General features: G+C 40.9%; 2 protein-coding genes across 3 annotated transcripts; both read right to left on the reverse strand.

The window, feature by feature from the left end:
• Positions 1-7706: 7706 nt before the first annotated feature.
• Positions 7707-10534, reverse strand: LOC133901556 (histidine-containing phosphotransfer protein 2). Its single transcript, XM_062342901.1, has 6 exons — positions 10168-10534; positions 9936-10069; positions 9751-9819; positions 8955-9026; positions 8481-8553; positions 7707-7996 (listed from the first exon to the last, which is right to left on the reverse strand). The coding sequence occupies exons 1-6, from the start codon at positions 10225-10227 to the stop codon at positions 7967-7969; spliced, it is 438 nt and encodes a 145-aa protein (XP_062198885.1). The 5' UTR covers positions 10228-10534; the 3' UTR covers positions 7707-7966.
• A 551-nt stretch (positions 10535-11085) lies between these two features.
• On the reverse strand, positions 11086-14998 carry LOC133901555 (flagellar radial spoke protein 5-like). Of its 2 annotated transcripts, none has more exons than XM_062342900.1 (9): positions 14651-14998; positions 13203-13287; positions 12994-13110; positions 12411-12475; positions 12205-12293; positions 12035-12114; positions 11833-11944; positions 11633-11752; positions 11086-11489 (listed from the first exon to the last, which is right to left on the reverse strand). In XM_062342900.1, exons 1-9 carry the CDS (start codon positions 14931-14933, stop codon positions 11307-11309), a joined length of 1134 nt encoding a protein of 377 aa, XP_062198884.1. In that variant the 5' UTR covers positions 14934-14998; the 3' UTR covers positions 11086-11306. The 2 variants fall into 2 exon arrangements, with proteins under 2 accessions (XP_062198884.1, XP_062198883.1); XM_062342899.1 differs by lacking the exon at positions 14651-14998 and adding an exon at positions 13860-14229.
• Positions 14999-16824: the final 1826 nt, after the last annotated feature.

The raw sequence follows: 16824 nt of genomic DNA on the forward strand, positions 1-16824 counted from the left end.
TTTGGAAGTGAAATTAAGTTGTTGAGTGTTGAGTTCGTCATCAAACATACATTTGTGATCGTTTCTCTTGAAGCCTCATGCTCCTAGACGGCAAGGTGTAGCCCGTAGAGCACCCAATCATTGTGAAGTGCCACGAGAAGTTTGTAATCGACATCGACTTGAGTAAGAAAATCTAGCTTGATCTTTGAGGTCGCTAGAAGAGGAAAGGGTTGGAAAAGACCCGGCTCTTTGTGAGTTCTTCAACGGAGATGTAGACACTTCTTTGTGAGCTGGCCGAACTCCGGGGTAAATTCTTGTCTCATCAATTGTGCAAGTTTTACTAGTTGTTGTAGTTTTGGTATTTTTCTCAAATAGTATTTGTGAGTATCTTACTGTTAGCTAGTGTTGTTTAAGCATTTTTACTGATAATAGAACTAGTGTTGTCTTTTAGTATCTAGTAATACTTGCTTAGCTTTATTTGTTTTCGAAATCCTGTATAGCCCGGATATTCTGGACTAGATCGAATACTCCGGACAGACCGGAGTATCTGGCATCTGTTTAATCCGCTGCTAAGTTTTAATTTTCAGAAACGCCTACTCACCCCCCCCCCTCTAGGAAACTTTAAGTACATTCAATTGGTATCAGAGCCTAACCTCCTACAAGGCTTCACCACTTGGAGAAAATTGATATGTCAACATCCGGAAGCCCGAGGGGTCTAAAAGATGATCCGTCGAAGAACGACGATGGTAGTGGTAAAGGAAAGGGAAGTGAAGTTCCTTTGAATTATGATCGTTTAAATTTTTCGAGCAATTACATCTCCGTACCATTCGAGTGTGCACTATTTTTTCATGGTACACATTATACCGCTTGGAGGCACAAAATGAAAATACATTTAATATCTCTTCATCCAAGTATTTGGAAGATCGTTTGCACAGGTTTGTACCCAAGTGTCGTCGCATGTAGCACTTTCTCTCCACATCAGGCCATGCAATATACTAGTTTGTGCTATCATGCAACACGTCCAACGTATGCAAGAGGCTCTTGTTGTGATCTGAGATGATACAAACTCGTTCCCTATTATCAACGACACGTGTCCTCACCAAGGTGAGGAACCACAACCAACTATCATTGTTCTCACTCTCAACCATTGCAAATGTGAGAGGAATGATCAGATTGTTTGCATACGCCGTCATCGCTATCATAAGGTTACCATGGTACTTGCCGGTAGGAAATATGGTATCCACACATGCAGCCGGCTTGCATTGTCTGAAAGCTTCGATAGTTCAATGCATTGGGCAAAGGACCAGAAAAACCTAATGATGTATCGGTCAGTGCTGCTATATGACCCATCATCCAGCCTGGTCAGCTCATTCGCCATGGCCCACTGGGTCCCTGTATTTATCATGGCAATCTTCTGTAGCAGCCTTGGAACATAGTTGTAATACTCTTCGAAACTTCCAAACAATATCTTCAACGCCTTCTGTTTCGCTCGCTACGCGGCATGGTAATTGATCAGCATACACGTCTTAATCTGCACCTCCTCCATAATGAATTTTGGCGACAAACATTATCCATGCATCCTGCATCTACCTCATTAGGGTCCACTTCAGGTCCCTCTGTACTGGAACTGCCCTCCCCGATATGCCCTTCCTCCAACCATCGGCTACCAGCATCCATACATCCTGCATCTACCTCAGCAGTGTCTACATCAGGTCCCTCGGTACCAGAACTGCCCTCCCCGACATGCCCTGCCTCCTCATCATGCATCACATGATGGTCTGGTCCTTTCACGCTAGTCACCGCTTCACCTTGCACCAGTCGTGATACTATGTTTAGGTACACCCCCATTTCAAAGTTCTCCTCCAATGCCTTGCGTGAGTATAAAGCCCATGCATTGTTCCTTCTCAAATCGAACAACGTATAGACAATGACCGAATTGTTTGGCACAAGCTGTGCCCGCACACCCTTTAGGACAACATTATAGAACTGCTAGTTTACACGCAAAAGGCTCATAACATGTGATTTTAAGCCATCTAGATCAATATGTAGCTCAACCGTACTCTCTACGTGTTAGCAGTTCTGAATTGATACGAGCATCCCATGCAAAACAGCGGGACATTCTCCATAATAAATATGTATAGTCATAGCGTCTCTGCTAAACAAACGTAATAGACAAATAACTACTTAGATGTATATACGATAAACAACTAATTACACCCCATACATTAACCCAAGTAATAAAGCTACTTAATCAAATTAGTTCTGTTAATTTGCTTTAAAACTCTATTTTATCTCTCATCTTCCATGAATTCATGCATATGGCGGGATCGTAACTCCCATTATCATAACTCCGGTTTTCATGCCTATCGCGGGATCAAAATTACGGTTACACTATAGTAAATTCTATTACAAGATCATAAATTATGCAAATACTGTACATACTCTAATTTATCAACTTAATACCATTTAACCAATGTATTCGAACAGAATAAACACTCTACTTACTTTAGTTATATTTTCTAATCTAAATATTAATTACATATATAATCTACGTACTTATTATTATGGAAGACAGTCCTCTCCTTGCGCTGCTGCTCGGCCTGGTTGCTGCTACACTACTCCTGCTCGCGTTGGACTGCTGCTGTACTACATCTGCTCGCGCTCGACTATTGCTTCAAGTGCAGCATGCGCCATTTTATAGGCAGCCCAGGAAGATGCTTGCAGCATGCGCGAGCTGGCCGGTTTGCCGAATAAAGTGAAAAAGTGAAAAGGTAAAACGTAAAGTAAGAAAGTGTAAAAGAAAAAAAACGCGACGTGACGGCTGATGGTGTACTGAAAAAGGGTATTTCGGCACATCGTGTGCCGAATACGGCACTGTCGCTCGTATTCGGCCCACGATGTGCCGAATACAGGTGATTTTTGGCACACCATGTGCCGAATACGAGCGACAGTGCCGTATTCGGCACACGGTGTGCCGAAAATACCTTTTTCGATACACCGTATACTGAAAAAGGATTTTCGGTACACCGTGTGTCTAATACGGATGCTAAATTCGTTAATACAGTTATATGTTATCTATTTTGATAAATACGTTCTTATATATTATTTAATTTTGGATTTTTACCGAGACAGACTAGATGTGCTTCGAGTGGATACCTCTTTGATTTGAATATGAAATTCACATAACAGCCAGCACGACTTCGCAGCTCAACTCAGACAGCACGATGCAACTTCAGACGAACAATGACAGGTTTATAAAAGCCAGAAACACACTAACCGAGTTACCAGGCAACAAGTAAAAGTTGGCAATATATATATATATATATATATATATATATATATGCCAACTACTCATCTGCATTAAAAATAGATAACGTTTTAACATCTTCTATAATATTTAAAATATAATAGTTTATGATTTTAAAGTAATTTTAACTTAATATTTATTGGGCAGACACGTCCCGGGTTATTGAAAGTTCTGTTCCTGTGACAGGAAGGGAGAGAAGTTGGTGTTGAATTGAGGTGGAGCACTGGAGCTTTGATGGTATTTGTATGCTTGAGTTGGGAGTGACTGATGACTTCGTCTAAAAGGAAGGATTCCGAGTAAAATAGTATGCTCTTCCAACTCCTAGCAGTGTGGTCTTAGTCAGAAGAAAATGACATCACATTATCACATACCCAGGTTTTATTGTTGAATTGTAAATGGATATTTGCTGATGAAGTGTGATAACTATCTTTTGCCAATTGATTCCTTCAAGCATTGATCCTGCACTGCATATGTGATGTGAAGCCATGGAGCTAAACATCAAAAAGACAACTACAAAAAGTCCATTATGGTGGCAGACATGGCGCTGTTTCCAGCAGTCCCCTCTAGGATGATCTGTGACGGTGCTGAAACATCCAGCTGTAGGCTTTTGGGCCGGGGAGTGACGCTTATTATGTGCTTGTAATGCATTTATTACTAGAAGGTTGAGATTACACATGATGGGCTGAGGGGCAAAAAGATATCATCAAACACCCGATGTTTGGTTCAATAGATAGGTTATCCTAAACCAGGCTCGAGCCTACAAAGGAGTTTCCAGCCAAGGAAACTACGATAAAAATCACAACATACACAGCAGGTATTGAATCACGCTTCTCTTTGGAGGAGGACAGAAACAATATCAAACATAGGATGCTGGGGGAGGAGAAGAAGAGAAACAATTTCAGTTCGTTGGCTTCCCAGCTGCAGGCTTTTGGTTCAGCGTACGGGAAAGGAGTCAATTATGCATATCTTCTTATCAGCTGCAAGCTTTTAGTTTATTTACAGTAACGGGGAAGCCAGATCTTCTTATCAGTACGAAGCGTCAGTTCGTTGGCTTCCCAGATGCTGGCTTTTGGTTCAGCTGCAGCCTTTAAGTTTATGCTCGCTCTTATGCATATCTTCTTTTCAGCAATACTTATGTGCGCGTTAAAGCAGTATTAATCAATAAGCCGGGAAAGGAGTGATTTGTAAAATAGGCTATACTGAAGGAGGAAATTGTGCTACCATTTCTATAAAGTAATCATCCGTGCGTAAGTAAGCTTTTGGAGTTTTCGAAAGAGAAAACATTTGTAAGTTATACTTATAGAAATGAAGTAGTGTTATCTTTAAAAATCCCTTAATCTTATAGTTTGCTTATATGAGATGAGTTTTTATGCCATGTACTCTATAGGAGAAATCTCTCTGGTCGTTCTCAGTTAATTTATGTATCTGGTATAGCTATAATAGGGAAATGAGAACTTGTGTCCATAGAGAAGTGTTTTTTTTTGGTGGAATTACCTGCAAAAATGATAAAAAATTATTACATATATTCATAACTAGAGATATCCAGAAAAAATTTGCTACTTCTGAAATAAGCTAACAATAAGAATGGTGAGTATCGAGTAAGATTTTTACGATTATTATGCAACCGACTGAATTATTGGTTTTGTCAACCTGTAAAGATCCTGAATAGCATCACTAAATACTACTGAATCAAGAAAGTTAACTTTCAATATTAAATATTTTATCATTATTTTTAATGTTCAAAATAATGTTTAATAATATTAAATTAAGTTTTTATTTTTTATATGGTGTGCAAACAATATTAAATAGTACCAAATAGTATCTAAATAGTAATTTTTAATATAAAATTTTACGCAATAAGTAGACGAGTTAATATTATATCTTACACCGGCTCACGCTAACGATAAATTTTATTTGTCGTTCTCTTAATAATAAATAGTAACCCGAATTTGAATAGTAAAATAAATAAATAAATTTAAGTCTAGCTAGTGCCTAGTGGTCGGAGGGGAATTTAAGGAGGTAGGTGGAGGAAAGTGAAAGGACTTAGGCGTCACAGTCGCAGAAGAAGAGGGTGTTTGACCGACGTCGCGGTGAGCAGCTGGGAAGGGACTCTGCTGAAGTGCTGATCCACTATAATGGTACGAATATTTATTGGATATATTAGATGGTACGAATATTTATTGGATATACTAGATGGTATGAATATTTATTGGGCAGACACGTACCGGCTTATCGATAGTTCTGTAACGCGCATACAATATCGGTGTATACCCAATAAATATTGCCAAGTTCAAATCACAGGAACAGAAGTATCAATAAGCCGAGACGTGTCTGCATGGTGTCCGAATGCATGGTGGCTCGAGCCTAAAAGGAGTTTCCAGCCAACGAAACTACGATAAAAATCACAACATACACAGCAGAGTTCTGTCAGCCACAGGAGAGCGTTCACCGCCCACCACCGCCGATTAATTCGGCAGCAGCCACCGCCCAGCGGAGCACCAGACTAAAGCTTGCCGGCGGCACGACCAGCTGGCAATGATAGCGGAGAGGCTCTGATGCCATGTAAATTGACAAATAGTAGAAGCGGCATGCCTCCATAGAGGCCATACGTTCTCATTATATAGGCCTTATTTAGTATATATATGTATATATACATATACAATGAGTTCTCAATCTTGAAAAAAATTTATATATTACGTGATGCATCCTGATTGTATATGTATGTGTATATATATATATAAAGAAGCATGTTTGATATTAACGAGAGCATGTACTTCCATATATGTATCTTATAACATAGGAGTATCTCATGCGATAAATGGTATGTACATAGAGCATATAAGTATATAAGATTATCTAAATAATGTGTACATTTTGTAAGGTGGTTTGCAAATATTTTTTAGTATATTATATTTTATGTATAATTATAAAGGTATTATCAAAATTTATTAAAATTGATTGATTTTTTTTCAATTTTTTCATGTAGTTCACATCGAAGTATCTTAGAATGAGTATATAAGTATACTCATAGTGATAAAAGAGTATATCTAATTTATTTATGTGATATATCATAGTAGGGAGTATATACTTCCGGAGTACAAACTAATATGTATATATATACTGTATGTATATTCTGCAAGTATGCTCACTATAGTTCATGTCTGCGCACACCCTATAAGTTGTAACTCACAATGTCAGCTTCTCGTGTTTTAATTATATATTTATGGACATAAAGTTGTAACTGATCTATCTAACAAGTTGTAACTCACAGTGTTTCAAGTTGTAACTGAGGGATGTGCGCAGTGCGAATAACAAGTTGTAACTCGCTGTCGGAGGGTTAACTCCTGTCGCAGAGATCCTGAGGGACCCCTTTTTAGATATTCGGTCGAGGGATGATCTGAATATGTTTGCCAGAGAAATAAATGGATATAAATGTGATGGCAGGCGGGGTGGAATGATCTAGTGCAGAATGAAGTAAATGCACTGGGGGTTTAGACAGGTTCGGGCCGCACGGAGACGTAACACCCTACTCCTGTATGGATACTATAAATACCCTGAGAATGTCCCTCGAGAATGTTGCTGGTTACAAGAATGTCTGTCTATCCTAGAGCCTGGGGCTACTTGTTCTTCGGTCTGTGTGTATCTATTGACTTTGGGTGCTCTTGGCCTTCTCGATCTCCTCTACTTCCTTAACTGCTTCAACCGTGCAGAGCTTGCCGAGAGATATTCACTTCTTCAGAGATTGCCTTGCTTTCAACTTGTCTTTATCCGTGCTGCCGGCTGCTTTAAATACCCGCCGGCAGTAACGTGTCCCGGACCTGGGTACTCGGGGGCCACTGACTGTGGCCCCGAGCGCCCTCTCCCGGAACTTAGTCTTTTTTACCTCGCGAAGGTGACCCCGCAGGATGGCGCCACATGACGGATTGCTGGTCTAGCCTCGGGATTCGTGGACCCCTGGTTCCTGATTCACCGACACTCATGGTATTAACTTCTCATGTTGCAATTATACATTTCTGGACATGAAATTGAAACTGCTCTACCTAACAAGCTGTAACTCATATTGTTTCAGGTTGTAACTAGTGGATGTACGTAGTGCGAATAACAAGTTATAACTCATAATTTAGTATACATATATATATACACATACATACATATATATATATATATGTATATGTGTATGTGTATGTATGTATATGTGTACGTATGTGTATATGTGTATGTGTATGTGTGTATATATATGTATATATATATATGTATATGTATATATATATATATATGTATATATATATATGTATATGTATATATATATATGTATATGTATATATGTATATGTATATGTATATATATATATGTATATGTATATATATATATATGTATATGTATATATGTATATGTATATATATATATATATGTATATATATATATATATATATGTATATATATGATGGCTGCCACGTGACAGCCCATCAAACACCAAGAGGTAAACTATTAGAGACAAAACGCTAGACAATCGTTTTTTGTCGCTAACAATTACAGGTCTGTGAGCCAAAGTTTGAGCATGACATCTCATGTCAGTGACTTTCCACACATTCCAAGTTGGGAACCCATCGAACATGGTCTAAATCTTCAAAGATACAGTATCATGTGAGGTCACATGCATCTATGCTCCTTTTCCTTCTATTATTGCTGAGCCTGGATTTGCTGCTCAAGCTGCATCAATTCATCAAAAGGTGAAAAAAGGTCAATAATGAAGAGAAAGCACGCAACAACAAGAGCGTTGTGGTGCTCAGCTTTGCCCGTGGGCATGAATATACATAATTTTGCAAATCAAACATGTGCAAAGTTGGTTGTTGTTGTGTTATTGAGATACTTGCAGAAGTTCGATTGTAGCTGGGAAAAAGAACACATTTGGCTGCTTGGTGTTATCCCATATATTTATCTAAGCATGACAGCATGAACAGGGAATGAATACAGAAACATTTCACCAGCCACGTAAAGGTTAAAGAGACCTCCAAAAGCCAGAAGCAATTGCTTCAGAAACCAAACAATTCTTCTAGACAAACTTTAATAAGAAACAGGAATGGGTTTATTCTTGCTACCATATACAACATACAGTCTATTTTTTAATACGGTAGCTATCCATTAGTAAAAAAAAATTGTACGTAAAAGCCAGGGTAAGCACTTAAGGTACTACCTGAAGCATAGTCTGGAACTTGTTGCGCAGATCATAGAACTCATTTCTCACAACAGCCAACGCCATAATGCACCTGAAATTATGGAGACACAATATTCACAAAAAGTTGCGGAGCTTAAGATAGTTGAAATGAAAAGAATAAGAAATTGCAATCCTAACTTGATAAAAAAAAACTTGTCAGAAAATTTAGTCAATGTATATATCAGAAAACTAGAATCAACAAAATTACATGAAAATAAGCAAGAACTGGCATGTTCACATAATGAACCAAGTGCAACCAATCTTGCTATCGCAAAAGGAGTGATCACGCATATAAGTTCTCACAGGTACTAGACAGATGACATAAGCTAAATGTAGTAGCATGCAAGACAGGGTCAGCTGGCAGGCTCAGGCAGATGCATTAAAATTGAAACAACACAGAGAATGGGGCCTAATCATGGCACCACATCTATTCATAAGTTATTGAGTACTGACCCGTCTCTGTTTTTATCCTGGCATAACTGACGGAACTGCATGCAAGTAAACTTCACTTTCTGAGCACCAACACTGAAACAAGAAAACAAAAAACAATCAGATAAGCTTCATCAAACTGATTCGATTACAAGGATTTTAAGCAGCACCAAATCTATCGCACCCTGCTTCAGAAGCCAACATTGAACAACAAAACAGAAGTTTTAACCCCAATAAGTCAACATTCAACTCTTCAGAATGTTGACACACATGCTGGGGTCATAATCATGGTCTATATAGGATACGGCAACATGATGATGTTAATTTTTCCATTTATCATAACAAGAAGCAAATAGACAACGGAACCCTTCTACATCAAAAGTTAAGCGTTCCACGTGGCTTCTAACACCCAAAAGGCAACAAAAACCGAAATCATTCCATGACAAGCAAACGATATTTGAGACATTGTATTGTCTCCGCCACAAATTATTTTGTAAAACAACTATTCCAGTAGCTTACTATAGCAAAACAGTAGTACTAGAGCTGTTTGCAAGGTGGCAAATTTGCTGTCATCAGCCAAGCCCGAAAATTGGCACTTTGCAGGAATGTTCGTAATTCCGTTGCACAAAACGTTGCATACAGCTCTACCCTTCTCCTAGCCATTGTTAAATGACAGCAGAAACGATACAAACTGCTCGTCTTGACATCTAGGTACTCATGCATGGCATGCCCAGTCGCACAAACCTAACACCTCGCACCGCGTGGGCGCACCTGAATAGCGTACAGAAAACAAAGCCGAGATCAGAAACGGGGTGATCACCTGGCGCTGCTTCCCTTGAGCTGATGCACGTAGGCGTCCACCTTATCGAAGTCCACGATGGGCTGCTCCCTGCACACATTTCAAACCCCAGACCGGACCAAATCAATCGGTATTCCATACTAGCGCATACGAGAGAGCAGTTGCAATCATCATGAATAATAATCATAGCAAGCAGCGAGGCGTACAGCAGGGCGGCAAGCTCAGCGATGATCCTGTCGGCGTCATCGCAGAAGAGGGTGACGACCTCGGCGACGAAGCCCGGCGTGCCGCCGTCGTCCTGCAGCATCTGCAGCTGCTGGAACTGCTCGTCCACCAAACCCTGAAGCCGCAGAAAAGAAGGCAAAATTCGCAAAACCCTTGGCCTCCAGAACCCCCAATCCGAACACCAGCACGGGAGCGTGGAGTAGTGAAACTCACCGAGGCGAACATGGAGGCGAGGAGCGCGTTGAGCTGCTCCCTGAGCGCCGCGGCCGCCATGACAAGGGGAGGGAGCGGTGGTGACAGTGGCGTAGGAAGTAGGCAGAGTTGGGATTGGAAGTGGTGGGTAGGTGAGTTGAATCCGACCCGAGCCGGCGGGGATCGAGACGGGGAAGAATCTATTTATAAGTCCAGCGCGGCGGGGAGGGGAGGGGAGGGGAGTGGGGGATTGGATTCCCGAGCCGAGTTGCGGCCACGGCGAGCCTTGCCTGCCGCTGCCGGTGGTGGTGGTGGACTCAATTCCTCCCCTCCTTTTCCTTTTTTTCTGTTCCCACGGCAGGGTCTTTTTTAAGGATGGTTGATTCGATGGACCAGGACACGTGTACGGCTTCGAACAGGCTTTCTGATTTTGTCAAATTTTCGTGAATTAGATGCTAGTTTTCCTTTTTTTTTAAAAAAAACCCCGCCATATTCGGCGACCGCCAATTTAACATTTCCCGTAAAAGAAAATCCTCGCGACCCGGTATTTAAGATCCGCCTGAAAAACATATTTATCTCCTACTTTAAGATTTGCTAAAAAATAGTTTAAGCTGTGGCGTAACAAGCTTGATTGATACCCAGCGGAACATGTATATGTGCTCAAAGGTAGCGTTGAAGATTAGTCGTACGCAACTTTGCCAATTAAATACTTGTGTGATTTGACAGGCCTTCACGATCAGGTCTCTCAGTGGTTTCGGCGTGAGTGCACACAAAGCTACAGCACATGTCGCCATTCATCACATGATTGGACCATGTCGACTGCACTTTATCTGGCAGTCGTCCCAAAAATAAATCATAAAGCAGATGATTAGTCCAGGTATCATCCGATTTCTTCGGCTAATGGTATAGGTCTAGTCAGTACTCGCTAAAACAGGGCTATGGACGAATTACCACACCAGGCACCTCACCTGTATCGTTGTATATTTACAGTTTTTACAAATTGTGGCTTCCTCTGTGGAGGTTACACGCTAGCCCTTGATGATAAGATAATCTAGGTATAGGGTTGCCTTTGCCTCGACTCTGCGCTTAGCTACTAGACTAAGCGCAATATAGCCAAAATTTCGATCTATAGTGTAGGAGCGCAGCAACACCCTGAACAACTAAGCTCTATATTCGTCGCCGCAATCGCCGATAATATCCATCAAATTTCTGCCCTTCTTTGATACTTCGGTGATGCTGTTCATGTCCTCTTCATCCAATTCAAGTGAGAATACGGCATTGGTGTCTTTAATGTGTTCAGCGAGTCCCAGCCTCACACCCACCATCGAACCTGCAACTGATGTCTGTTCCCGCCCCCACAAAAAAAGTCAAAATGACAAAAATTACAAACTGTGGCAATACTATGGATAAAAAATGTTATAAAAAACTATGGATAAAGAAATAAAAAATCTTGAAGCCAACTTGGTGAAGATGGAAAAGACGATACCTGATTCAGTATGTATCTCACAGCAACAGTTGCGATAGAGACGCCATGTTTCAAGGACACCTTCTTTAAAGTCTGAAGCAAAGCCTGGAATAAACTCCAGCCACCCCAAGCATCGACCATCTGTCACAGCCTCAAGAATGAGAATCGCACGAACAGGAAAGCAGGCTAAAAGTTCGACCATAGCAATACAAGGTGCTCACCCTCTTATATTTCTGCAAGGATGGGGTATTTAGAGGAGGTCCAGCAAAAGGTATTGATACATTGGTGTCAAGAAACTTCTCAGTCAAAAGACCACCCATAACTGTGCCATACCTGCATCAAGGGATAATGGGTTTAAAATATGTTCTACTTAGAGAGGGAGGCAGAGAGGGAGGCAGAGAGGGAGGGAGGGAGGGAGCAGACGTTATAAGTTTAACTCCAGTAAGCTGGCAAAGCTCTGCAATTCTTTGCTGTGGGCGCATATCAACAATAGAATGTTGAACCTGACAAACGCAACATTTCTCATTTATCTGAGGGCCACATAATAATAGACAAAAGGGAAATCCGCCACATAGAGCTATGGACAAATATACCTGGTTGCTGACAACTGGGATTCCATTTTCTAGAATTATCTGCAGTCTGTCTGTATCGAAGTTTGTCAGAGCTACAGTCTTTATCTTGCCTTCATAATTTTTCAAAACAAAAAGGCATGATGTAAGAATTCATTAATATTGAAAAGTCATGAGAGTGTAGAAGATAAGTGCTACTATCTGATATAAGTTTAGAAATAGAATATCACCTTCCTCCTTCAGGTCTGTGATGTGCTTTAGTGCGTCCAGATATCCAGGATTTGAGTAATCCCACCTATTTTAGGATATAAGGTCAGAAAAATTACCAGTTGTTGCAGCAGACCAGTAGTTATATTATAAAAATTATAAAATGTCCCTTCATCCCTCAAGGAGTACCGACAGCATCAGGTACCACAGGTTTAAAACAAAGTGGCATCTCCTTGTAGTGCCAAATGAGCACATGTACCTCACAAAAAATTCTGAACTTTCAGCACTCAACACTACTTCCTAAGGTCCTTCAAATTGACCTCTCATGCAGAACAACTAATAGCAATGGCAAAAGCACAACTCTATACCAGATTACAGCACACTTTTATGGATGATCATTTCTGGATGACAGATCACCGCAAAATTGACTGGGAAAATATACTAAAACTGTGCTATAAAGTCACTTGCAAATAAGTCCATTATCGATTATTAACAGACCCATTTCCAAATGCCAGCAATAGTTTCTATTGATCATTGAACATGACATGCTCACCAAATGGCACCTAAATATTATGATAACTTATGAGCAAAGGCGCACAAACATACCAGTGGAACTGCAACATGTCCAAGGCAGCAACATCCATCCTCTTCCTAGATCTGTTGATATTATCCTCAACATAGCTTCTTGTCATCTTAACCGGAGGTGGTACCCACTTTGTAAGCCTGTACAGATAAGTCAGGATCAAGTGAAGGCAGAAGAAAATAGCTAGGATGCATCTAAGTGGAATAGAGATCATTACAAACCGCTCACTCACCCCTTGATTTCTTCCAGCAACTCAGGTGGGCGCTCCCGCCTAACTCTATTGATGAAAATGCCATACAAATCCTCTGCTGGCCCATCTGCCAGGATAGCAATTATATGTCAGTTTTGTCAAATTGAAATTTTTAGGGCTCGTTGATTATATTTTTGGATAAAAACCATGATTCAGCCTACTCAAACAAACACTAATTCAAACAAACACTAATTGAAAATGCCATACAAATCCTCTGCTGGCCCATCTGCCAGGATAGCAATTATATGTCAGTTTTGTCAAATTGAAATTTTTGGGGCTCGTTGATTATATTTTTGGATAAAGACCATGATTCAGTCTAATGAGAGTCAATACTTTAACATTTGTTGATTGCAACTCAAAGCAGTAGAGAACCATGACCTATGAACACACTATAGCGGCTCCTGCTTGGCTGCTTCAAACAATATAATTTCTCCATTTGAGGTGAACAGTTTCAACTATGTCCAGAGCTTGTTCATCAGCAAGCAACACCCAAGCGCCATCAACAAATGTAAATAGCATTACATATGCTAGAATTTAACAAGAGAGACAAGAGAGCAAACACAAGCACACTAGGTGTTCGTGCAAATGCCGAGCAGAAAGCACAAAGAGAGATAGGTAAGGTAACGGAGGCAGCAGTACAGTGGTCGGCCATGTCGAAGGTGGAGAGGCCGGCGTCGGCGTAGGCGAGCATGGCGTCTACGGCGGCGTCACGGTCGATGCGGCCCCACCCACCGCTAGTCTGCCACATGCCGTTGAGCACGCGGCATATCGGCAGGGAGTCCCCGCTGTTGCTGACGGTCGTCACCCTCGCTGGCCCCGCGGTGGCCGTCTCCGCCGCCGCCGCGGTGCCGCCCGAGCACCTCGCGGGCCTCAGGCGGCGAGGGAGGGGAGGCGGCGCCGGCGAGAGGGCGCGCGCTGCGAAGGACGACATGGGTCTTGTGGGCGAGCGCGCGCCAGAGGCGGAGAAGAGATAAGGAGGGCGTTATTGCCTATTGGGCCTTGGTTTGGGCTTTACTTTAGTGGTTCCATGAAATTTTGCATAAACTTTATATTTTTTTTACTACAAGATGACACAAACACACTATGTACATTACAATTATATATATATATATATATACACACATCTACAGATAATATTATTAAAAGCACTCATACCTGTATAAACTATGGACACCAGAATTTAAAACATATAGATAAAATCGTATCACCACCACTACACCAAGAGACTGTTCCACGAGTGTCATATTTGATTGATCAAAATGTGAGAAATTAATCAAAAGACGAAATGAACGAAGTGGTTGCATTGCCAAAAAGACCAAACAAAAAGGTTTTTCCGGTATGATGTCAATGTGCAAAAAAGGAACGTGAAGGGAGTGGAGCTACAAGGACCGGATGGAGCCTCATCCACAGCGGGAGACGCGGGGCCTTACATATGTCAGCCATGTCGAACGTGGTGAGGCCGCCGTCCGCGTACCGGAGCATGGCGTCCACGGCCGCCGCCGGCTCCGCGCGGCCCCACGACGAGCCGCTCACCTGCCACATGCCGTTCACCACCCGGCACACCTCCAGCACGTCCCCCGCCTTGCTCCTCACCGTCGTCTTCTTCCCGTCCACCACGGCCGCGCACTGCGGTGCCAGCCGCCGCCGCCGCCCAGAGCTCGTCTTCGGCGCTGGCCTAGTAGAAGAAACAAGGCAGCTGGTGCCCACAGCCATTACGTTGCCTGCCAGGACGCGAGAGTAACAAAGCTCGAGCTATCTAAATATATAGCTGTGAAAGAGAGAATGTGCGAATAGCACGGCGCTAAAACCTAAGTGTGAGGTTAACAATTAGGGTTTAAATTTTGGTTCTTGCAAAAAAAACCTTTTATTATATGTTCATTGTAGTCGTGACACGATCGCTCAACGATAGTGTACGAGTTGTAGCCAGTTTTTAAAGCTTTTTCTTCATCTTAATTCTCCTTCGAGATGTCTCATCTCTTAAGTCGAGTTTTTTTTATAACTATGCAAACGCTATATATGATTTGGACTACTCACTATTGTAATGATCCCATTCCTCATATCTTCAAGGATAAAAATTCTTTCTAGTAGAAAGATACCATGAGCTTCATTGATCATTTTAAAGAAATTGCTTCAGGTTGCCTAGGGATGGTTCCACCATCTTACTCAGGCATGATATGCGGAATAGTAATTATCTCAAGGAGAACCTCCCTTATCTTTACTTATTTGCCAGAAATAAAAATACATTCATCATAGCGTACAGGGAAAACGGTACCCCTCATAAACTTTCATACTCCGCTCTCCACATAGGCTTTCCAAGAATTACAAATTTTGCAATAAAAAATAAACAACATTCAAAATCAGAGCACTCGAAGGGATATTTGCACCTATTTGTTGGGGAAATGATATGTATTCTTCATGCAGATACTATGAGCTCCCATTCAAATCCATTTCTCCGCCGGCTCCTTTCATTTGGATATGGAAATCAAAGTGCTCATAAAAAATCAAGATTTTCATCTAGCTTCTGTTCAAAGATAGAATCAGTACTCGTAATCTGCTTAAGAGGAAAAGGCAACGAATCCAAGATAATGATTATAACTGTGTTCTCTGTAATATCAATGTGGAAGAGATGGCCTTCCATTTCTTCTTTGCATGCTCCTTCGGTGTCAGGTGTTGATCTTCTCTTGTAATTATGTGGAACCTTGACGCTAATTTCTTCGATATGGTTCGCAAAGGTGTGCAAGACTTTCACCACTAGTTCTTTATGAAAGTCTTTGCCATTGCAATATGAGAAATCTGGAAGGAAAGGAATGTAAAGATATTTCAATAGGCAAATCCATCTTTTCACCTTTGGCACTCATACTTTATAGATATTGTGCACTTGCAGATGCATAGAATTAATAACACTCTGCGTTTCGTTTTCCCAACAGCTTAATTTTATTTTCAATCCCTAGCTTTCTCTCAGCCTGTTCTTGGCATGCCTTTCTTAGGCTTTGTAATCTTATACATGTTTTATTTCTGAGCGTTTAATAAAACTAGATGGCACCCCGCGCGTTACCACGGGAGGAGTTAAGATTATAAATTGCCATCTACATATGTATTATATATACTATATATTGTTAGTATACACCCAATATGAATACCAATATATACTAATATTATTGTATGTATTATGATAACTATATTATATGATATGTATGCTATTGTAGTTAGCTCACACAATGTGTGTTAACTAATATGGGTTATATACCATATGTATACCACTATATCAATATGTATATATGTCATATGCAATATGCTATTAGTCAATATGTGTAATATGCATAATATGTGTAATATGCATATAAATATGGTAACATAATAATGTGGCATACGGTACATATGGATACCAAACCATATATATGTATATGGCATATTGCAAATATATTAGGCATACATATGTATTAAACATATATGTAATTATATGTAACATATAATATATCAAGTAGCAATCGTCGTTACATCAGAAGAAGTTACCTTCTTGGATCCAACTGGATTGGCTTTCCCGGGAAGAGTGAGGCGACACGGACGGAGGTGCCAAAGATTGCCGAGGCGTGACAGAGCGCTG

The sequence above is a fragment of the Phragmites australis genome, chromosome 20 (genome assembly GCF_958298935.1).
Source record: "Phragmites australis chromosome 20, lpPhrAust1.1, whole genome shotgun sequence".
Lineage (NCBI taxonomy): Eukaryota > Viridiplantae > Streptophyta > Magnoliopsida > Poales > Poaceae > Phragmites > Phragmites australis.

Excerpts from the sequence above, each read along its gene's own strand:
- LOC133901556 (XM_062342901.1), bottom strand. The coding sequence starts at position 10,227 with ATGGCGGCCGCGGCGCTCAGGGAGCAGCTCAACGCGCTCCTCGCCTCC. Across the intron at positions 10,070-10,167 it reads TCGCCTCCATGTTCGCCTCG|GGTTTGGTGGACGAGCAGTT; the intron begins GTGAGTTTCACT and ends CTGCGGCTTCAG. Across the intron at positions 7,997-8,480 it reads AGTTCCAGACTATGCTTCAG|CTTGAGCAGCAAATCCAGGC; the intron begins GTAGTACCTTAA and ends GAATTGATGCAG.
- LOC133901555 (XM_062342899.1), bottom strand. The coding sequence starts at position 14,151 with ATGTCGTCCTTCGCAGCGCGCGCCCTCTCGCCGGCGCCGCCTCCCCTC. Across the intron at positions 13,288-13,859 it reads CTTCGACATGGCCGACCACT|ATGGGCCAGCAGAGGATTTG; the intron begins GTACTGCTGCCT and ends CTATCCTGGCAG. Across the intron at positions 12,115-12,204 it reads TCCCAGTTGTCAGCAACCAG|GTTCAACATTCTATTGTTGA; the intron begins GTATATTTGTCC and ends TGCGTTTGTCAG.